The sequence below is a fragment of the Chelonia mydas genome, chromosome 23, assembly GCF_015237465.2.
Source record: "Chelonia mydas isolate rCheMyd1 chromosome 23, rCheMyd1.pri.v2, whole genome shotgun sequence".
Lineage (NCBI taxonomy): Eukaryota > Metazoa > Chordata > Testudines > Cheloniidae > Chelonia > Chelonia mydas.
In genome coordinates, this window is record NC_051263.2 from 1185591 (window position 1) to 1207822 (window position 22232).

The window sequence follows — 22232 nt, forward strand, 5'->3', positions numbered from 1 at the left end:
AAACCCCCCGAGCCGGCGCCAGTGCACCGCGGGGCGGGACCCGCTTTGCAGCGCTGCGCCCTGCCCCGGCCAGCCATTGCACGGCCCCTGGGCCGCCCCCGGCCCTCGGCAGCTGTTCCTGGGCGGCACTGGGCGGGGGGGGCTCCGCGGGAAGGCGCTGGGCACGGGCTCGGCGGGTCTGGTTCAACGCCTGCCGACACCGCATCTCCCTGGGCCTCAGTTTCCCCGTCTGTAGGAGAGGGAATCATCCTTCCTTTCTCCCCCCTTAGGCTGCCTGGGCTAGTTAGACCATCCCCCACTCTGTCTGTGCAGCAGCCGGCACAATGCGGGCCTGATCCCAGCTCGGGCCCGGCCGGTCCACTGTAATTCAGGTACTAACGATCTACAGAGACCGCTGCTCTCTCCTTCTTCGCTGGCTGAGTTACAGTTGGGCCCAGGAGCCCCTTGCGCCCGGTGCTGTACAGACCCAGGACAAAAGGACACTCTGAGTATTAGTCAAGAGATGAATGGCAGCTGGATCCTGGCAGGCGGGAGAGCACGAGGGAGTGAGACGATGCTGGCCAGCACCCAGGCAGGGCTCTCAGCCCGCCGGCCACCTAGCCGCTGTCAAGTTTCTTCTGGGCAAAGGAGGCTGCTTTGCAGAGCTTTACGGGGAGGAGCGACACCGGAGAAAGCGCAAAGGGGTTGTTTGAACTTTCGACAGGCGGGCGATGGAGGCTGGCGCCCTGGGCCGATGGGAGGATGCTAGACGGAGCCTGAGACAACGGCCTGCCTGGGTCAGTCGGCTGGTGTGGTCCCCTGACCCAAATGAACAGAGCGAGCTCTTTCCCACTGGGATTACCGTTAAGAACCGATCGCAGAAGCACGAAGGGATCGTGGCCCCAGCACGCCGGGCGTAGGCCGCTGTCTCCCAGGGAGGAACGCGCAGCCGGTCCCGCCGTTTGTGCTGTTTGACCCAGTCCAAGTGATGACTGCTCACCTCGTAACTTCGGCACTGGGCGATTATCAGGCATAGCCCAGGAAGCAGCGCACCCAAATCTGCTCTGGGTTTGGCCTGAGCAATGACTACAGCACCGGGGACTGAGCAACACCTGGGGAGTCAGGATTTGACCCAGCAGCTCCCAGTTACACCCACAGCAAGCCAAGTTGTAGGAAAGAGATCTTTACTGAGCGTGCCCCGAGGCCGGTGTCACGCAGTGAGAGGCCTGCGTTGGGCTGGTAGCCCCAGGGCCCAGCTTGCATTCCTTCCTGGGCCCTTGGGGGTCACACCAAAGTAGCCAGGTCTCCCTTGAAACTGGCCCCTCTTTTCCCAGCCCCACGCGTCATGTGACACTCCCAACCCCAGGGGTGCATGTCACGTGCCTTCACAAAACCCGGCCCCCCCATCAGGGCCCCCTGAGCAGAGAGGGTGAGGGCTGGATGAGCCATGGAGGGATCCCAGCCCCTGCAAGCTTGTGGCGTCCAGGGATGACATGGGAACTGAACCGAGCCACACAACGGGAACAGTTTAGTCTGGATTCAAACCAGCACCCTGGAGGTGAACGGACCGACGCTTCTGAGCCGGCCGGGGCCCTCCTGTCAGACAGAAGTAGGGAGGATTTATGGACCCCCAACTTTCCTTCCAGGTCAGAGGCCAGGGCCTCGGCTGGTATCAATCAATATGGTTCCATTGCGGCCAACAGCGTGCGGAGTCCGCGGCCACCATGTGAACTGCACAGTCTCAGATTTGAAGCCAGACGGGAGGGGACCATTAGAGTCTCCTGATCTGCCCTTCTCCCCCGTGACTCCTGCAGCCGGCCCCCCCCCCCCCCCCCGTGACTCCTGCAGCCGGCCCAGGCGTCTGGAGCTGGAGCACCGAGCTCTGTAGCCCGGCGTGAGGCTGGTTTTTTGTGTGGTTGCTCCCTCTTATGGAGAGAGGTGGGACAGGGCAAGCAAAGCCCTTTGTTATTACAGTGTCTGTCACGTACTTCAAGATCAGGCCTGCTCCACCTGGGAGGAGGGGTGGGGATCCTTGTTTTACAGACAGGGAAACTGAGGCACAGAGGTGCCGGGATATGCCCCAAAGACACAAGGGCTGGCCGCTCCCCTGCTTTGCAGCGTGGGGCATTATCTGCACCCAGGACTGGGAAATGCTGCCACCCTGCTGAGCGAGTGGAGAAGATTCCTTGGGCCACACATTTGTCTCCTTCCTCAGAGGTTTTTAAGGCCCGGCTTGACAAAGCCCTGGCTGGGATGAGTTAGTTGGGGACTGGTCCTGCTCTGAGCAGGGGGTTGGACTAGATGTCTCCTGAGGTCCCTTCCAGCCCTGATCTTCTATGAGGACACAGGGTGCTGGGCTAGGGAGTTTGTGGCAAGAGCTGGGGACAAGAACCCAGGCGTCCGGGCTCCCAGCCCTAACCACGAGCCCCACCCCCCTGCCAGGGCTGGGACGGAACCCGGGCGTCCGGGCCCCACCCCCCCTGCCAGGGCCGGGACGGAACCCGGGCGTCCGGGCCCCCATCCCCCTCCCAGGGCCGGGAGGGAACCCGGGCGTCCGGGCCCCCACTCCCCGCCCAGGGCCGGGAGGGAACCCAGGCGTCCGGGCCCCCACCCCTCGGCCAGGGCCGGGAGGGAACCCGGGCTCCGGCCGCGCAGGCGCGGGGCAGGGGTGACCGCGCGCAGCCAGGCCCAGGGGGCGGGGCCGAGGCCGAGGCCGCCCCGCGCTCTATGGTTCCCGCCGCCTAGAGGCGGCTCCGCGCGGGCCGGAGGGGAGGCCACTTCCTGTTCTCGCTGGTCGGCGCTTCCGGCTGGGCCTGGCTCCGGGCCCCGCGGAGCAGCGGAGAGGCCGGGCCGGCGCGGCGGTGAGCGGGGGGGTCCGGGGGAGAGTTGGGGGGCAGGGGATGGGGGCGGGGCCGTGGTGACGGGGGGCGCGGGGGGGTCTGGGGGAGAGTTGGGGGGCAGGGATGGGGGTGGGGCCATGGTGACTGGGGGGGCGGGGGGGGTCCGGGGGAGAGTTGGGGGGCAGGGGATGGGGGCGGGGCCGTGGTGACTGGGGGGCGCGGGGGGGTCTGGGGGAGAGTTGGGGGGCAGGGGATGGGGCGGGGCCGTGGTGACGGGGGGCGCGGGGGGGTCCGGGGGAGAGTTGGGGGGCAGGGGATGGGGGCGGGGCCGTGGTGACTGGGGGGCGCGGGGGGGTCTGGGGGAGAGTTGGGGGGCAGGGGATGGGGGCGGGGCCGTGGTGACGGGGGGCGCGGGGGGGTCTGAGGGAGGATTGGGGGGCAGGGGATGGGGGCGGGGCCGTGGTGACTGGGGGGCGCGGGGGGGTCTGGGGGAGAGTTGGGGGGCAGGGGATGGGGGCGGGGCCGTGGTGACTGGGGGGCGCGGGGGGGTCTGGGGGAGAGTTGGGGGGCAGGGGATGGGGGCGGGGCCGTGGTGACGGGGGGGCGCGGGGGGTCTGGGGGAGAGTTGGGGGGCAGGGGATGGGGGCGGGGCCGTGGTGACTGGGGGGCGCGGGGGGGTCTGGGGTAGAGTTGGGGGGCAGGGGATGGGGGCGGGGCCGTAGTGACGGGGGGCGCGGGGGGGTCTGGGGTAGAGTTGGGGGGCAGGGGATGGGGGCGGGGCCGTGGTGATGGGGGGCGCGGGGGGGTCTGGGGGCGAGTTGGGGGGCAGGGGATGGGGGCGGGGCCGTGGTGACGGGGGGCGCGGGGGGGTCTGGGGGAGAGTTGGGGGGCAGGGGATGGGGGCGGGGCCGTGGTGACAGGGGGGGCGGGGGGGGTCTGGGGGAGAGTTGGGGGCGGGGGATGGGGGCGGGGCCGTGGTGACGGGGGGGCGCAGGGGGGTCTGGGGGAGAGTTGGGAGGATGGGGGCGGGGCCGTGGTGGCGGGGGGTTGCGGGGGGGGTCTGAGGCAGAGTTGGGGGGATGGAGGCGGGGCCGTGGTGGCGGGGGGGTCTGGGGGAGAGTTGGGGGGATGGGGGCGGGGCTGTGGTGACGGGGGGCGCGGGGGGTCTGGGGGAGAGTTGGGGGGCAGGGGATGGGGGCGGGGCCGTGGTGACGGGGGGCGCGGGGGGGTCTGGGGTAGAGTTGGGGGGCAGGGGATGGGGGCGGGGCCGTGGTGACGGGGGGCGCGGGGGGGTCTGGGGTAGAGTTGGGGGGCAGGGGATGGGGGCGGGGCCGTGGTGACGGGGGGGCGCGGGGCATCTGGGGGAGAGTTGGGGGGCAGGGGATGGGGCGGGGCCGTGGTGACTAGGGGGGGCGGGGGGGTCTGAGGTAGAGTTGGGGGGCAGGGGATGGGGCGGGGCCGTGGTGACTAGGGGGGGCGGGGGGGTCTGAGGTAGAGTTGGGGGGCAGGGGATGGGGGCGGGGCCGTGGTGACGGGGGCGCGGGGGGGTCTGAGGGAGGGTTGGGGGGCAGGGGATGGGGGCGGGGCTGTGGTGACGGGGGGCGCGGGGGGTCTGGGGGAGAGTTGGGGGGCAGGGGATGGGGGCGGGGCCGTGGTGACTGGGGGGGCGGGGGGTGTCTGAGGGAGAGTTGGGGGTAGGGGATAGGGGTGGGGCCATGGTGACTGGGGGGGCGGGGGGTGTCTGAGGGAGAGTTGGGGGCAGGGGATGGGGGGGGGGCCGTGGTGACTGGGGGGGCGGGGGGTGTCTGAGGGAGAGTTGGGGGCAGGGGATAGGGGTGGGGCCATGGTGACTGGGGGGGTGGGGGGTGTCTGAGGGAGAGTTGGGGGGGCGGGGGATGGGGCGGGGGCCATGGTGACTAGGGGGTGTCGGGGCGTGTCTGACGGAGAGTGGGGGGGCTGGGGATGGGACTGTGGAGACTCTGGGGGACTATCAGGGAGGAATTCACTCAGCACATGGAGGGCGAGGTGGTTACTGAGGATTTTAGGGGGGAGAAATTCCTGGGGATTTGAGAGGGGTCATGGGGCAAGGGTCATGGGTTTCTGATCTCTTGCATTAGATTAAGCAGTTTGTGTCCCTAGCACGGGGGGGCGGTTTGAACCCAGGCAGTGGCCCCACAAAACCAGCCACTCTTGCTGGCCCAGCTGGAATCCTGGTGGGACCAGCCCTCCTGCCTTGAGTGCAGGGCCCTGGGCTAGCCGAGCTCTCGAGGTCCCAGCCTGATTCCAGCCCCCGGAAAGCCCGGTGAGCAGCTGCCAGTTGTTGGTTCCTGTGGCCGCGGCCCGTCCAGTTTTTTAACTTTCAGTCGCTGGCTGAAGCATGGAAATCTCTGTCCCCTTCTCTAATAGGGAAATAGTCCCAGCCAGGCAAGCGAACATGCTCACCAAGCACCCGCTCAAGTCACCGCACGCTGTTCCAGAGCAGCAGGCCCCTCTCTGAACCCTCTGGAGGCGCTGGTCTGAAGTAGATGTTCATTTGCTCCAGCAGTGCATGATAACAAGACCCTGGAGGGATAATGACAGAGAATCATGACCTCGAGGGGGAGACAAGCTGCAGGAGAGAAGGAAATCTTAGCAACCAGATCATGATCCTAAAAATGCCCTCAAGTAATGAGCTAGGGACAGGATATGCAGGAAACTGACCACCATTGTCACCATGTGTGTCTGCATGGTCTCTGTGAGCTGCCACGGCCCTCTGCGGCTGCCTCTTTAAGAAGCACTGAAGTATTTGTAGCCCAGGGCAAAGGACGGGAGCATAACGTGGTCTGTCAAAAATCCCATCCTGTCATAGGAGCCGCCATTGTAGAACCAGACTGGGGGCGTTGTGCTTTAAACTCCTGGCCTGGGAGTGGGTAATGGGCTATTCTTGTTCCGTGAATGCCAGCGATGGAATTCTGCCTGCGTCATTTGTGAAGCACAGTTGCCTTAATAATATGTTGCTTCATTGCAGGCTTTTCACCAACGTGATAGCCAGGCCCCGCCGGGGTCTTTCTGGATTTCCCACAATGGTGTCAGTTACAATGGGTAAGTCTGAAATGAGGCTATTTTGATTTTTGAAGATATCCCCCTTCTTGTGTAAACAGAGATCTCAGTAAGACGATAGCCCCGGCGTAAAGGTGCTCAGAAGAGCAGATTTTATCGCTAACTTTTGTGGCATATTTAAATGTCAGAGGAATTCAGCGGCTGGTGCTTGAGTAGCCAGGCTGATGTGTGACAGCAGCTGTGAATGCTCGGCATGTGGTGCCAGGGATCTGTGCGCTAAACCACAGAAAAGATACTGAAGTGACATTACGATCATGACTGAAACCTCCAAAGGCCAGGAAATCCAGAGATAAAGCTCGTGACTCCGCTGCCTGTCGCAGCACATAGAGCATAATGTCCTGCTGTTGTTTAGAGTCCTCTGCAGTTCTGATAAACTTGAGGGTGGATTCTGAAGAGTTCATACTTTAATTCTGAATTTTGTTTCATTCTCACTTTACTTCATGAAGCTTGAGCTTAGAATACATTCCATGCTTTCAGATTGAATGCACCAGCTGATGATGTGATGCTGCTTTAATTTAGGTTTCTCTCTCCTCTCTGTGTTTCCAAATGACTAAGAATTTGATGGGTAAGGAAGCTGCAGTGAAGCATTTTCAGTAATAGCTGTGTGATGATTTGTGGCTCGTAAAGATTTAGCCACCCACTGATTCTTTTCCTCCCCCCAGAGAAGTAACACCAACATCTTCATGAAAGAATAATGTTGAATCTACACAACTGGCTAGAGGGAGGGAAGGAAGGCACCTCCTTGGTACTGATGTACCCTGCTGCTGTGTGGGAGTCTCAGGACTTTCCAAGTAGCACTGTGGGGACTCAGTGGTTTGCCTGAGGGCCAGAGTAGTGACTTGCCAGGAGCCCAGGAGATGCCTCTAACTGACCTACAGTGCATCAGATTGTAGTTTCCCTGTGGGAGGCACTGTACAGCCACAACAGGGAGATGGTGCCTGCCCCAGTGAGTAAACAATGGAAGTGTCAAACGAGAGGACAGCCAGCCAGGGAGTATCAGGCAATGATGAGACCATGCTGGTCAGCACGATGGGCAGTGTTTTCATGATCATCCCCAGGCTATCGCGTTATGGTGATTTATGATTTCTCTATTTTTTGTCTGTTTCTCTCTCCCTGTGTCTCAAGCAGTTGTCACTGCCACTGCATGTACTGGCTGGCAGGGTGACTACTCTGGGGGCCTGCAGCTCTTGTCAGATCTCTGCCTGGTTCGAGGGCATCAGAGCAGACTGCTGTTAATTTAATCACATTACTTAGGATCTGTTTTGTGTCTTGCATCTTTCAGCTACATCTGAGTGGATTCAGTTTTTTAAGGAAGCTGGGATTCCTCCAGGCCCTGCTGTCAACTATGCGGTTATGTTTGTGGATAACAGGTGAGGCTGCAGCGGGACACAGACAACAATTTTCCATCACTTAAAATAAAATAGTGGACATGAACATCCTGAACTGAACATGCTTCACAGTGTCAGCGGCAGACTTATTTCTTCATTAGCCCAGGCTAAAGGAAAGGGGTACATGCTAAACGTCGGGCGCTCTCTGTGCTTACGGCAGCTCACGTCCCTGCTCCCTGCCTCAGCGGGTGAGAAGACATGCTGCTTTTGGAATACCTTGCAGGTGTAAATAGCCTTGTGTATGTTAAGTATTAATTGTCTCAGGGTGAGTTAAACGTCTCTTGAGTTGAATAGGGACTTCCTTTCTATTCAGGGTGGGAGGGACAAGTTTGCCACTAAAGAATCTCTTGGGTAATTAATTGTTGGAGGATAATTAGCATTGGAACATCTTATCCAGGGGTGTGGGGGATTCTCCATCACTGCCAGTTTAAATCAGGGCTGGATGTTTTTCTAAAAGCTCGGCTGTAGGATTTCATGCGTGGCAGGTCTCTGGCCTGTGCTCTACAGGGGGTCAGACTAGTGTTCACAATGGTCCCTTCTGGCCTTGGAATCTTGCTCCTAGCCGTTCTAGTCCCCATCGTTCTGTGCGGAGTCCTGGGCTCCACACCCTGCAGCCCCAGTGAGGCTACTGCTCACGTTGCACCAGTATTCTTTTGCTGGGAGGAATGGACATAGTGCTGCTGAAAGGCTGGAGCGAAGAGCTCCTTGGTCACCCAGCAGGGGTGACACATGAGACTTCTGTCAGATGATCTGACCCTGAGCTTCCCAGCACTTGTGGGCATGAAGATCCTATGATATATTTTGCAGGAGAAAGAAAGGGTATTAGCCCTGGTGTCCTAGCAAATTCCAGTCTGCTTAATTAGTTACATTAATATTAATCAGATACCTGATTCTCTTTCACTTCCAGCATTGTGAAGCCTAGCTGCGTTCTGTTACCAGCTGCTGCCCTCCATCGCAGAGCTGAGATATGATCTTTTTGTACTTTAATTATCTTGCATGGGGTTCATGAGGGTCAGTTAACTTGTAAACACTTTGAGATCCTCCAGTGTAGGGTGTGGAAAGTCTTTACCCATTGATGAAGTATTTGCTCCATGCTTTGTTCTCTACAGAATCCAGAAGAACATGCTGCTGGACCTGAACAAGGAGATCATGAATGAGCTAGGGATCACGGTGGTGGGGGATATTATCGCTATCCTCAAGCACGCCAAAGTTGTTTACAGACAGGTAATCTGTCTGTCGGTGGGTTGGTTTGCACTGGTCACGGCAGGGACGTGCTTCCTCATCAGTGTGAGCTCAAGTAGGCTTTTCTGTGTGGACAACCGGAGCTTGGTGCCAGGCCTTTGAACCACAGGGTGTAAAATATTCTAGGAATCAAATTTTCTAAACTTCAGTGACTTCTGCCCTTTGGGAATGCCTCTGGATTTCCCCAGAAGCAAGGCTCACATTGGAAAGTGAGGGTAATTAACCATCGGGACAGCTTTCCAAAGGGTGTGGTGGAGTCTCCAGGATTTGGAGACTTCAGCTCAAGGCTGGAGTCTTCTTTCTTTCAATTGCCAGCTACTGGGCTGGATCCAGGACTCACTGGGGTAAACCCTCTGGCCTGTGTTGTGCAGGAGGCCAGACTGGATGATAGTGGTCTGTTCTGGCCTTAATAGTTATGAATTTTAAAGACGTGGCAGCCCATGAAACCCTTCCTAGTGTTCTAACGCATTCCCATAGCACCTTCCGTTTAAAGCTCTCTGCCTGCTCTGAACCCACACAGCCAGGCTGGACGACAGTCCAGTGGCGTAGGAGGGGAGCCTATGCCCCTGTTTTGTATATGGAGTAAAGCGAGGCAGCGACGTAAGGCTGCATGGCTGGGGTCACATAGCAAGTTACTGGCAGAGTTTGGAATAGAACCCAGGAGTTCTGACTCTGGCCCCTTTCTCTGAGCACTAGACACTGCTCACTTCCCGACGAATGCTGAACTCATGAGGAGTGAGGGGAAAGTGCTAGACATAAGCTCATTCCTATGCCAAATCCCTGGGCAGAGAGCGGCTCTTACGCTGTATTGGCCTGTTTGGAGCCGTCCGGCCCATCTGAGGGAGCCGGGTGTCCATGCTGCTTCAGCCCTAAGAACCATCCCGAGGGGAGTCCGAGAACCATGCGGGTGTTTGCTCTGCTTGAACGGAGCCTTCACATTGCGTTGGGACTTTGCCTCCACGCTGTCAGGGAGAGCAAGGGTGACGGGAAATCCTGTCGAACGGGAAATCGCCTTGGTCTCTTTTAGGAGATGTGCAAGGCAGCTACTGAATCGGTGTCCTCCCACCAGCCAAGTGCGCAGTCCGAGCGCCGCAGGAGCGCCGCCAGCGGTATGTACGGGCCCGCGGGACCGACCCTGGGCTTCAGCACGCTCCGTAAATCGGGTCTCTCCTTCCCCACCTCCTTTCCCCTTCTCTCCCTTCCTAAGCTCCGGTGTCCGCCTCATGTCTCCTCCGAAAGGGAGGTCTCACGCCTAATCTACATATGCTGGAGCGTGTGGCAGCTGTCTTCATCTTCAGTACTGATCTGTAGCCCAGGGAGACCACGGGTCCCAGCAGAAGATGCGCTGGCTTGATTCTGTCTGTCTGGTGATTCCCACTAGGCCTGATGTTGCCTATGGGCTGCCCTTCTGTATTCAAAGGAGGGTGCCATTGTCTGGGCCCCGCTTTGGCCACTCTCAGCTTAGTGGCTTTTAGCTTCCCAGGACGCAGTCTCTTGTCTTTATGAATATGGTACTAGACTTGCTTGGCAAATGACTTCATTGCTGGCTCTCCTGCTTTACTGGGGTGTAGGCAGCAATTGTAATACCCATCATGCTCTGCACCACGCCGGTGTTTAACGGGGCAGGGCTAGCACAGAGGGATGCTTTTTCCTTCTCAGCCTGACCAAGCCCCTGGGGTTTGGGAGCTAGGGAACAGAACAGGAGCCCTGCTCCATCATGTACGCTAGGAATACGTCACCGGTGCCTGATGCTGCTCTGTCACCAGCTATTCTTGCCTTCCAGCTGCCACCCGTATGATCGCTAACAGTTTAAGCCGAGATTCGCCACCTGCTACCCCTGTCCGAAGACCCGACACCAATACGTCCAAAATCTCTGTTACTGTGTCCAACAAAATGGCTGTGAAGAACGCAAAAGCAGGTATGAGGGAAACCTCTGAAATGCAGCATTGGGAGCTCTTTTTTTCTCTCATTATTCTAAAGTGTTAGGTACTGTTGCTGTGAGCTGCTTACCAGCTGCTGTGCTCCACCCCAGAGCTGGTTGTGTTTCAGTGGTGAGCGTGGTGATTTCTGCCTGGTTGTGTGATTACTGATTATGTTTTGTGATATGGGCCTGTAAGGTGCTGTGTAAATGTAAATTACCGCTCTAAATAATTGGAGGGGGAATCTCAAAATTGCCATTATATCCATAACCTCCCACTTCCAGGTCACCAGTTCAGATCCAGCGTAGTCTAGAGGTGCTGCCATCTAGTCGCTGTTGGTGGGGGTCACGGTTCAGGAATTTCTGTCCCTCTGTCCCCTCTTGTGGTCTTGTCCAAGTGCACCTATTCCCTCAGGATTCTCCCGCTCTCAGACTGGGATACGAGGCTATGGCACTGCGCTTATGCCCAGCAGGGGCTACTGACCTCAGAAGCCACAGGTCTGTTCCTCTGGGGGCTTGTGACCAGCACTGGACACAGTGACCCCAACCAGCCCTCTTAAAACAGAGCATTGTTTAATCTCAGCAGGAAGAACCCGGCCTAACAAGAGAATAGAACTTAAAACAGAGAAAAGCCCACATGGGTGTTTACCTGCCTAGAGGCTCATCTTCCCTTGGCAGAGACCCTAGCAGACTCAGCTTCCTCGTCACCCTCAGCCTCAGGAAGTCGGGGGGCAGTTTCTCCCCGTTAACTGTCTATCCAAACCAATCTCTCTCCTCTCCACGGAGCATGTTTCTTTAAATCCACCTCAGGCTTTTGAGCTCTTCCCCATTCCCTGAACTCTGTGTGTCCCAGTCCTGGGAAAGCTGGGTTTGGCGGGGGAAGGCAGCATATCACAGTTAATTGTCTGGGGTGTTTGCTATGGGGCTCCTATCTGGGCTGTTGTCTGTTTTCCTAGGTAGTTTCCTGTCCCCCTGGTTCCTGAATTAATGCAGTGTGTGCATAACAGTAAACATCTCTGCAATACTCAGACAAACATATAGAACATATAAAATTCATAGATCGTTACAGGAAACTCCAAATCTATCAATGGGGGTCTCAGTCCAGGTCCTAGAGGACAGATATTCCCTTCGCTGAAATCCACCCCCACAACTAACAACAATAAGTGGTTGTCAATATTCCCAGCAGGGGAGCCAAGGGCTGCATGATCAGCAGAGAGCGAGCTCTCCTGGGGGATGCGGGGGCTCCCTCCAGGACTACCCCCTGTATGTACTTTGTTGGATAGAGGATGTCAGTCCCATGGCTGGCAGGCCTGCTAATGCTGAAGTCCTACTTAAATGGCAGCTGGGTCACAGGTGATCTGCTCTGCACGGGGACTTCGGGGGGGTATTTCTGTCTGTTGTTCTGATCCAAAGTCCAGCACTGAAATGTACTTAGCAACTCTGGTTTTGTATTTGCCTCATTATTAGCTGGATCCTGTATGAAAGGAATATGGTGGAAAAACAGGGCCACAGAAATAAACCCAACCGTGTTCTTAAATCACTGCATAAAGGCCTCTGGGCAGAAGTGGTGACCAGGGAACCTTCTGGGCCATGTAATGATCTCCCAAAAGCTCTTTGGATGGAACAGGGAGCTCAGACTAGTTCTCGGGAAGACCGGCTGGAACAGAGCAAATGGCCTCACGGATAGCTGAACTGGCACACCCAGAGCAGCTGGCAGCCCTGCCCCAGCTCTGGGGATGAAGCAGTGGAGGGAGCTTTGGAGTGAGGTCTCCTTGTGGAGACTTCAGTTAGTTCTACCAGATCCACTCCTGAGCAGTGCGGTGTGGTCACCAGTGACGCTACAGCCCAGGAGAGGACCCAAGTCCAGCATGGGATGCAGTATCCGTAGTGTTCTTTGATGGGTCTCTTTCTCTTTCCCCGAACTGTTCATCTGCAGTGGATCTGCCAGTCACTGAGGCCAAGCAGCTGCCTTCTCTGCAGGCCTTCTGGAGAGCAGAGAGTGCATCACAGCTGCTCTAGGACACTCAACTCCGGCCACAAAGTGTGACTGGTGGGGCTGCAGAGCTGTCAGTGCCTTAATCCGCCCCTAAATATCGACTCCTCTGCCCCGAGCCTCTGGAAGCAAAACGCCTTATCCAGCGGGGTCCCCGGAGCGCGGGAGCTGATGGGGTAAAGCTGGAGTTAGCAGAGTCTGATCTCTTCTCCCCTTCGGCTTTTCCCCAGCTTTGTGCGATCCAGCGGACGAGAGCCTGGTGGGCCCGGTGAAGCGGCGGCGAGTTACAGCGGAGATGGAAGGGAAGTACATCATCAACATGCCAAAAGGTACCACGCCCAGGACTAAGAAAATCCTGGAACAGCAGGCAGCAAAAGGTACCACTGGTATGTTCTTAGCCCCTTGGCAAAGTGTGTGTCTGTGCCTTCCCCAGATCCATTTGGCACATGGACGAACCCCGCATCAAGAGAGACCAGGTGGAGGAGCTCATATCTTTTATTGGACCAACTTCTGGTGGTGAGAGAGACCAGCTTTCAGGTCACACAGAGCCCTCCATCAGGGCTGGGAAGGAACTCCCAGCGTCCCAGCAAAGTGCAAGGCGGAACAGTGTTCAGCACGTTCAGTCTTACCATCTGTGCCAGCGACTGACGCTAAACAATCTGCTCCACGCTGTAGTTAGTTGTGACACTCCGGGGACGCTTCCCGGCCCTGAAGAAGAGCTCTGTGCTTGTCTCTCACCAGCAGAAGTTGGTCCAGCAAAAGCTCCCCTTGTCTCTAGTATCACGGTACTGACATGGGTACAGCTGCACTGCCTGCCCCCTGATGTCTTACAGCGAATGTGGCTGCTGGTGATTAGCAGAGACCTGGTGCTTAAGACACGCTTGTAAAATAGAAGGTGAACGGTACTTCCTTCTCCACGCCCGCTCAACGAGGCCGTGTGACTAGGAACGGGGGCGAGCCGCATTGACCCAGCCCTGTGAGACGGACAAACTAGGGGTCCCACACATAAGGCCTGATCTAGGCATGGATTTGGTACTAGTGGGTGTGATGTGATATTAACAGTGGTAATATACTGATACAGGCCCTAGTGTGGAAGCATTTATGGGTACAGAGGTGCCTTGTACTGGCACAGCTTATTCCTCTCCCCATGTGGAAATAGCTGTACTGGGGTAAAGCATCTGGGCACTGCGTCCACATGAGGGGCTGTGCACATTCAGTTAGGCTGCTATAGTTAAAGGGGGGCAACTTTTTAGCCTAGACAAGGCCTTCGTGTATGTGGGACTTTCAAGGGAGGCCTGAAAGCCAAGGTCCTGTTGAGAGTCATGCGGAGAGCCCGAGAGCACCTGGCTGGTTTCTGTGAGAATCCTGGCCAAGTGCTCCGTTCCCGCAACGTCAAGCAGCATGTTGTACCCTGGGCGCTGTGCTCCACTCCAGAGGTGGCTGCATGTTAGGAGTGCTGTGCGCACACGAAGTCTTTGCAGCTCTTTGTGAGCCTTTGGAAGGAAGAGTGGGAGAGGCATGTCAAATATTCTCCTTCGGATGTCGGTGTGGGTACCGTCTGCAGTGGGGTTTGTAGCATCTGCTGCTAACGGGCCGGGGGGGGTATTTATAGAGGCAAGGTGGCCATTTCCTGCTGAACTTGGCTCACATCCGACGTGATGCCCCTTGTGGGTTTCCTAAAACCTTCCCCAGTTTCCTTCTTGTGGAAGCCTGAAAGCCCTTCTCTCATCTTTGCTGCTGCCAGGTGTACCCAGGACGTCTGTGTTTGACCGGCTGGGAGCTGAGATGAAGGCAGACACAACCACTGGGAATAAGGTGAGAGGGAAGGGTGTTTCCATGGTGGTGGAACCTGACTAGCTTGTGAGAGAGCACAGGGGCTGTGAGCGCCCTGTGTCCTGGCCAAAAGTCCCTTGCTGTGCTCTGTGTTCCATTGAAATCCAGGGCATGGCTCACCGTGAGGGTGGGACAGTCTGGCTCCTGGTGTCATAGCCAGGCGTGTACGCTTTGCACGCACAGGGAGGAAATGCTGTTGGTGGGGGGGTCTCGGAGCTCCTTCTCCTCCAGCTCGGTGTTACCGCTCTGTGGCCCATTGCTGATGTACTTGGGCTCCCAACCTGAGCGTTCCTGTTCTCACAGCCGCCTTCATGTCGATTCATTCAGGATCCGCAGCCACAGTTGAAAGGCTGAGAAGGGGTCAGGTCATTTCTGCTACAGCCGGCGTTCTTTAAATCAGAGAGAGCAAACCCTCCGCTCCCTGGCCGTTTGCAGCCTCTGTGAAAAGATTCAGGTCTGGGATCCATTCCTAGTGGACAGGTGCTCGTGTCACAGAAATAACCACGATACTTAGCGGCCTTGTTGGCCGCCTTAACCAAGAGAGGGTGTTAAATGATCCACGGAAACGAAGGTTCCCTCTGGGCCATGGTGTGCATGTCGGGGGAGGGAGGAAGCACGTGCCCTGATGCTTCTCTGCCTGTTCTGGAGGTGAAGGACTTGGGTCTCTATGGTTGACACGTAACACCTGTCACTGTCAGCACATTCACATCAAACCCTGAGACGCACCTGAAACAGAGAGGTGGTGCTGGACTGGGATTGAGGAATCCTGCGATCTGTTCCCAGCTCTGCCACCAACCTCTGGGTGACCTTGGGCTAGTCATGCCCCCCTGTTCCTCAGTTTCCCCATCTCTGCTATGGGCTAGATACTGATCTCGTGTTGAGATCTAGAGACAGAAATTTCTACGTCAGAGCAAGGTGGTCGTGTGATTATTAACCCGCCAGAATTGTATGGCTCTCTCCAATGAACATGAAGTGGAAGAATATTTTACCGACCATGCTCCGTTTTAGGAGAAGAATAATCCCTTGCTCTGATCTAGCACTTTTTGTCAGTGCATCTCGGAGCACATTGCAAAAGAGGGCTATATAATTTCTCCCATTTGGGGAAACTGAGGCATGGTGCGGAAAGGGGATTTGCCCCAGGTCACCCAGCAGGCAGATAGCGGAGCTGGGAACAGAACCTGGGTCCCAGTCCAGTTCTCAGTCCACTAGGCCACACTGCCTTCCCATTTTTATTCCTTTTGCACATGTGTGACTAATGCCTGGGATGCATTGCAGCCTACAGGGGTCTTCAGCCGACTAGGGGACGCACTGGAGGCAGAGGAGGATAAAGCCACAGAGAGCGACGATGACTGCTCCGTCCTGCAGTATGCTGGGGTCCTGAAGAAGCTCTCCAAGCCTTTACGCAAGGAAAGTGCCAAACCAGGAGTAACCATCAAAGCAAAAGCCACGAGCTCGGAGGCAAAACCAGCTGTGACGACCATTCGGCGACTTGGCAACAAGAGCACTAGCCTGGCAGCGAAGGAAAAGAAGCCGGAATCAGCGTCCAAAGTCAGTGTCGTACAGAGACTGGGCAAGCCCGCGCTGCCCACTGAGGCCCAGGACAGCAGTGTCACCAGCACGAAGAACAAAGCTGAGCCGCAATTCAGGGTCACTCTAAAGAGGACTTTGGGTAGCGCTAAGGTAAGCAGCACCAGCGAAATCTATAGTGCTCAGATGGACAATACAGGGACTGTTAGTGTCTTTAAAAGACTGGGCAAGAAGGCAAACTGACCCGTGAAAAGCGCCTGGAAGGTTTGGTTCTGTGACCGCTAGTGTCCGAACCACTTAGGCCTTCGTCTGCATTGTTACCACTCTCTTGACGTGCGTGAAACCCTGTGTGGGGGATTCCCCGAGACCCGTCTCTGTCTCCTTCGGCAGGATCGGGGCGCCTGGCCCACACCCAACTTGGCTTGAGTGGAGTGTGCGTTTGCTCTGATCCTGGCTCATTCCTTACCATTAAACTCAAAGGGCGCAAGCTGCTGTGTGAAATGAGTTGGGATTCTTGCATGGTGGGTGCCTACATCAAAACAGAACCATCACATGTCAGTTGTGAGCCCCCTTGTCTGGAGGCCTCAGCAGAGACGACCAGGCGAGAATGGGCCATGGAGACTACGCCCCTACTCCGTGCAGTGGGTCTGCGGCACGGCGGAAGCCTGGGCTCTGGATAACGGAGGGTTTTCTTCTCCCAGGCTGTTGTCCGAGCACCTTTCACCAGCGCTAAAGTTCACTGAAAGCTTTTTTTTATTCTTTTTTTCTATCTTTTTCCCTCTGCAGGTTCTTGCCTGTATCTAGGAAGTAGCATCTCGAGGTCTCCGTACAGAGATAATATGGAGTGGGGACACTGTGCTGGAACTCTTGAGTCTAAGAGGGTTTCCTAGCAACCTATAAAACCAAACGTAAGGGCTCCAGGACACTGCACAGACGTTTGTTTGAATGTTGTCAGTCCAAGAGTATTAATCTAAGAACCACGGGAGATGTCTCTTCTCCTTCCGTCCTCACGCCTGCTCTTGTGCGAACATTTCTTAGTACCTGTGCTAGCATTGCTCCACCTGCCTCTTCCCAGTACAGCCTTACACTTGTATTCCAGGCATGGGTTCCCACCCGGCTCTGTGCAGACATTGCACTCTGAGAGGTGTGCCATGGATTCTGACACGTCCGTGGGCAGCTCCGGTGTCTGCCAGGAGTATGCTACGCGTATGCGTGGCCTGGATGTGTTTGGTCAGTTCAAGAAATAATATTTTCTTTGCGGGGGAGGGGGAGAGAGTTTGTTCAGACTTCAGTGGCCAGTTGCCCTAAACTGTAAAGGCAGTCCAATTCTGCACAGGGCCAGCTTTCTCTTCGGATTTCCCAGGTCAGATCGATCGGCCTCATCCCCAGAGGCTAGGTACTGGCGTTGCTTTCCCGGAGGCAGCAGAGCTGCCCTCTCCTGAAGGGATTTCAGCACCCTCATGCTGAGTGGTTTGGTTTTGGGTAGACCGGAGATTCAGCAGTGAAGTAATTTTGCACATGTGCAAATACAAAGGCAGATGTCTGGCTTTGATTACTTCTCAGCTTCTCTGTCCCCAGGGAAGGCAACAGGCCTTGCTCCCCTTCCTAAAAGGCAGGACTCCTGTACATTATTTTCTGTAGGGAGACTAGACGGTTATGCTGCTGTGTCCAGCCTGGGACAGGAGCCAGGGTCACTACCATGTTGTGTGGTGGATCCCATGCAAAGCCCCATTCCGAGTGGACACGTGTCTGTATCAAAGAACCACCGGTGCAGTTGGTGCTGTCACTCCTGGGGGAAGCCTGTGCAGAGAGGCCGAGGACTGAGTCCTGGGCAGCAAACTCCTCCCTCCCCTCTAGGTCAGAATGTAGCATATGACAGGGGGAGCTTGTCCTGTTCCGTGAAGAGTGGGTAGTCACAGGGCTGTGGGCCAGCTAGTTCCAATGGCTGTTTGTGCTCCCCTCTTCCCCCTCCCTAAAGGGGGTTACTCCTCCCTAGTAGGTACTGGGGGGCGGGGAAGAGGTTAATGCCCGTCAGGCTAGCTGGGCAGCTGTCTGGAGTTCACAGACAAAGCTTGGCAGTGTCCCGAGAGAGGTTCCCTGGCTCTGTACCTGCTGGAACACCAGACTAAGGTGGTCACATGCAGCCCACAGACCTGGAGCATGGCGTGCAGCCGCACCCTCCCTTGGTGGGTGCTGCAGGATATTCGGATAAAAAGCACTAGATTAGTGCTAAGTGAGTTATCTTACTAAAGAGAGAGGCCCCAGCTGGCAACGCTCCATCTTGGCATAGCCGGATATGCTGGGAGCATCTGTGGGACATGGCGCTGGAGCAAAGATGAGTGGCTGCCGTTGGCTTCCTTACCAACTGATTAAATGTGGTTGTCACTGTAGACCATCTCTGCCCTAACACCAATGCTGCGTTAGCCTGCCATGTCGTCGTGTGGTGTCAGGTCTCTCTCTATTGGTACTGCAGCTGAGGAGCTGGGCTGAAGGACTGACTGTTAATCCAAACAACGATTCCTCCGTCTTTTATCTACTGTTCTTTTTTAAGCCAAACAGGCGGTTTAATGTCTCTGGATATAGGCCTCCTCCTGAAAGAGATCCTGTCGCCTTTTTTGCTGTGGGTTTACTGCATCCCTTTAGCTTTTCTATTTTATAATCTGGATTTCAGTGGTTGCCTGTATTGGTCTTCCTGTTTGTTCTGAAGTGCTAACTTTTCTTGTGAAACACCCACTTTGCAGGCTCCTTAGGCTTTATCATGGGGTTAAAACAGGAGTGTTCAGCGGTGCGACGGAGATGAGGAGGAGAATCTTTGCTGCAGGGTGTTTCTGAAGGGAGGGGATGGGGTTATTGGATCCAAGAAAGGGAAGTTTGGGTTTTTTCCCCCCCAAAGACAAAATAGGAAAGTTGGCATAACCCATTACTGAGCATTTTCGTCGTGCCTGCGAAAGGAGGGGTAAGTGTTCTGAATGTTTTTACACTGTTGGAGGCAAAACACTTTTTTTAAGGAGGAGAATGAAATCTGCACCCAGGCTACATTGTGTAGTCAGCGGCCAGGAGGCAGTAGAGATTTGTGTAATGCACTCAAGGCACGTGCCATGATTCTTCAAGGATTCAACGTGCTGTTGCAATAAAGCATAAAAAAAGACATACTCCTCTCATCCCTCCTTGGGCTTTAATGGATCTCTGCTGCTCGGAAATCCCTTTGGTTGCTTTTAAAGCAGAAGTCATGGTCTGGGGTGCCCTTGCAGATAGGGATAGTGCTGTCAATTTACTCAGCACCTTCAGAGCCTCCGTGTGAAATGGGCTGCACAATGGTGGATGTTATCCCCCTCTTGCAGATAAACTGCTAGTCAGAGTGCAGCGGTGACCTGCCCAAGGAAGGGTCATGGCAAATCCGGGGGAAAGGACCCGGAGTCCTCGTCCCAGTTTGAGATGTCCGACTCTGGCTCCTAGAGACTAACCCGCCCCCTCCTGCCCAGGGTGCTCAAAGCGTTTTACCCCTAGCAGTTTTGCAGGGAGCTTGTGCTTGTATTGAATATTTGCGGTAGCAGGCACCCCGTTTTTCCATTGACTCTGTTCCCTGGGGCAAAACTACCCCGGTGCGGCCCAACAGCGTCTGTGAGACACTGTTGTTTTGCTCGTCTCTCCTCTGTTGCCTGGCAAAAGAAAATCCGAGGGTTTTAATTAACACTTGTCTTCCTGCTCCTGCTCTTCGCCAGATCCCAGGGCCAGAAGGGAGCTTTCTGATCGGCTGGTCTGACCTGTCTAACCCACCTGCCCTCACTGCTGTTGCTTCATCTTTCCCGCCCTGTGCTTCCTTCGCGCAGCAAGCTCTTTACTGAGGATGCTGCTGAGTTCTGCCCCCCTCTTTCCCCCCACGGGGGATACTGCCATCTCTTCCCCCTGTGCCAAGGGGTAGCGTAGCAGCGCTGGTAAGCAGCTGATGTGTTCCCCCCTGCCCTGGGGTCGGGGTGAGGGGAGAGGAGGGGACGTATGGAATATATACACTGTAAAGTGTGTAGGATGCGACCCAAGAATTGTGATGTGTGTTGCAAATACCCTCTAGCAAACGCTCCTAGGCTGGACCCCTAGGCTGATTTCACGGCTAAATCCGCTTTCTGGGTGTCTGCACAGCTGGGGGAGGTTAGCGCACCCCCAGGAGTCCTGCGGGCACCAGGCTGTGCTGGGCTCAGCCCTGCTGCAGGGTGGATGGGTGTCTGAGGGCGGGGGGCTAGTGCCTGGTGGGGGCTAGGCTCTGGGGTTCTGCGGGGGGGGGGGGGGGGGGGGAGAGATCAGGCCCTGCCCCCCCCCCCCCCAGGACTCAGGGTTCTGCTGGCTGCTGGTGGGGGGGGGGGATCAGGCCCTGCCCCCCCCCCCCCAGGACTCAGGGTTCTGCTGGCAGCTGGTGGGGGGGGGGAAATCAGGCCCTGCCCCCTCTCCCCCCCCCCCCCCCAGGACTCAGGGTTCTGCTGGCAGCTGGAGGGGGGATCAGGCCCCCCACGCCGGGGTTCCTGTTCCTACCCTTAGCCTAACCCCCCACTGTTTGCGTCTCCAAAATCAATTATGCTCTATGGAAATTTATGCAAATCTATGCAGCGGCCAGAGGGGCGGGGCTCTCGGGGCGCCCCGCCCACCAGCGGTTGCAAAGCGCTGCCAGCGTGCGGACGTGGTAGACTGAAGAGGCGGGGGGCATGCGCACTGGGCTCCAGCCCGGCGCAGGCGCAGTGAGGCGCCGCCTGCCGATGCCGCTTGGCCGCATGCGCAGCGCGCCCTGTCCCGCCGTTTCTGCGCAGTGCGGCCCCTGGGCGGGCCCCGTCCCGCCCCCCGCTTCCGGTGCATTGGAACCCGGGGGGGCGGGGTTTCCGGCAGCGCGGGTGCTGCGGGGCCTGACGCGGCGGTGGAGCTGGGCCCCGCGGGGAGGGAGGCGGCACCGGGATGAGCAGCGGCCGCCGAGGGAGCGCGGGGCGCCCGTGACAGGTGGGGAGGCGGCCCCCCCCGAGCGATCCCCCGCTATGGTACCGCCCGGGCCCCCAGCCTGCCCCCCCCCCGCGATGGTACCGCCCGGGCCCCCCTGCCCGCACCCGCGCGATGGTACCGCCCGGGCCCCCCGCCTTCCCTCCCCCGCCACGGTTCCGCCCGGGCCTCCTCCCGCGATGGTACCGCCCGGCCCCCCCCGCCCCCCCGTGGTACTGCCCGGGCCCCCTGCCGGCTCTCCGCCACGGTGCCGCCTTGGCGCCCCCTCCCCACGATGGTACCGCCCGGGCCCCTGTCCTCACCCCCCCCGTTCCCCTTCTCCCTGATGGAACCGGCCCGAACCCCCGGGCAGGGCGGGGGGGGCCGTCCCCGGGGGGGGCCGTCCCCAGGGGGGGCCCCGGGCTGGGGGGGGCCCGTCCCCAGGGGGTTTGGGAGGGGGGCCCGGGCTGGGGGGGGCCCGTCCCCAGGGGGTTTGGGAGGGGGGCCCGGGCTGGGGGGGGTCTGTCCCCAGGGGGGGCCCGGGCTGGGGGGGGCCCGTCCCCAGGGGGTTTGGGGGGGGGCCCGGGCCGGGGGGGGGTCTGTCCCCAGGGGGTTTGGGGGGGGGGCCCGGGCCGGCGGGGGGTCTGTCCCCAGGGAGTTTGGGGGGGGGCCCGGGCTGGGGGGGGGCTGTCCCCGGGGACGGGCTGGGGGGGGTCTGTCTCCAGGGGGACGGGCCTGTCCCCAGGGGGTTTGGGAGGGGGGCCCGGGCTGGGGGGGGGTCTGTCCCCAGGGGGATGGGCTGGGGGGGGGTCTGTCCCCAGGGGGTTTGGGGGGGGGCCCGGGCTGGGGGGGGGGTCTGTCTCCAGGGGGACGGGCTGGGAGGGGGGCCCGGGCTGGGGGGGGGGCCTGTCCCCAGGGGGTTTGGGAGGGGGGCCCGGGCTGGGGGGGGGGTCTGTCCCCAGGGGGATGGGCTGGGGGGGGGGCCCGGGCTGGGGGGGGCGTCTCCCTTGAAAGTTCAGCAGGGACCCTGGCTTGGGGTTTCTCTCTCCAGGGGGAGGATTTGGGGGAGGGGGCTCTGGTATGTGATTCTGCTCTCCGGGCACCCGCCCCCCTGCGCCGTCACCCTTCCCCAGCGCATGCTTCTGCCTGTCCGGCTGCTCTCGGTGGCACCTTCCTGTCCGAAGGCCACCGGGCGCCCCTTTCTCTTGGGCGGCTCCACGCCCTGCTAGGTTCGGGGCTGGAGCGTCTGTGACGCCGGTACCCTCCTGCCCCAGTCCCAGGCACCTGCCTCCCCTGATCGCCTTTGAAAATCTCAGTGGTTGGTACAAAGTGTGGGGGCCCTGGGGAAGGGCATATCCTGTTAGGAATGTGTGTTACGAAGCTGTCCCTAGTGCTTTCACCCTTGTGCTTTACGGGACAATGTTGAGACCCAAAACGGTGTCGTCTCCTCCTGGAGA

The 22232-nt window shown here is 58.2% G+C and overlaps 2 protein-coding genes across 16 annotated transcripts in view; both read left to right on the forward strand.

Annotated features, from left to right (window-relative positions):
• The first annotated feature begins 28 nt into the window (after window positions 1-28).
• On the forward strand, window positions 29-16829 carry C23H19orf47 (chromosome 23 C19orf47 homolog). Of its 13 annotated transcripts, XM_043534576.1 has the most exons (11): window positions 2714-2840; window positions 5226-5304; window positions 5827-5900; window positions 7201-7288; window positions 8416-8530; window positions 9576-9657; window positions 10332-10466; window positions 12690-12836; window positions 14204-14274; window positions 15568-15972; window positions 16606-16829. In XM_043534576.1, the coding sequence occupies exons 3-11, from the start codon at window positions 5882-5884 to the stop codon at window positions 16621-16623; spliced, it is 1080 nt and encodes a 359-aa protein (XP_043390511.1). In that variant the 5' UTR covers window positions 2714-2840; window positions 5226-5304; window positions 5827-5881; the 3' UTR covers window positions 16624-16829. The 13 variants fall into 13 exon arrangements, with proteins under 13 accessions (XP_043390508.1, XP_043390509.1, XP_043390512.1 ...); XM_043534577.1 differs by lacking the exon at window positions 5226-5304 and having other exon boundaries at window positions 2700-2840; window positions 12690-12788; XM_037884726.2 differs by lacking the exon at window positions 5226-5304 and having other exon boundaries at window positions 2701-2840; window positions 12690-12845.
• A 3814-nt stretch (window positions 16830-20643) lies between these two features.
• AKT2 (AKT serine/threonine kinase 2) overlaps window positions 20644-22232 on the forward strand; it is a 37894-nt gene continuing 36305 nt past the window's right edge. Inside the window, exon 1 of one of the 3 annotated variants that reach the window (XM_037884347.2) lies at window positions 20644-20799. The gene's annotated coding sequence lies outside the window, so the exon portion shown is untranslated. Of the gene's footprint in view, window positions 20800-20963; window positions 21074-22232 lie in introns of those variants that run through there. The other 2 variants (XM_037884348.2, XM_037884349.2) reach the window with 2 other exon arrangements.

Excerpts from the sequence above, each read along its gene's own strand:
- C23H19orf47 (XM_043534572.1), top strand. The coding sequence starts at position 5,732 with ATGGGCTATTCTTGTTCCGTGAATGCCAGCGATGGAATTCTGCCTGCG. Across the intron at positions 8,531-9,575 it reads CCAAAGTTGTTTACAGACAG|GAGATGTGCAAGGCAGCTAC; the intron begins GTAATCTGTCTG and ends GGTCTCTTTTAG. Across the intron at positions 14,275-15,567 it reads ACACAACCACTGGGAATAAG|CCTACAGGGGTCTTCAGCCG; the intron begins GTGAGAGGGAAG and ends GATGCATTGCAG.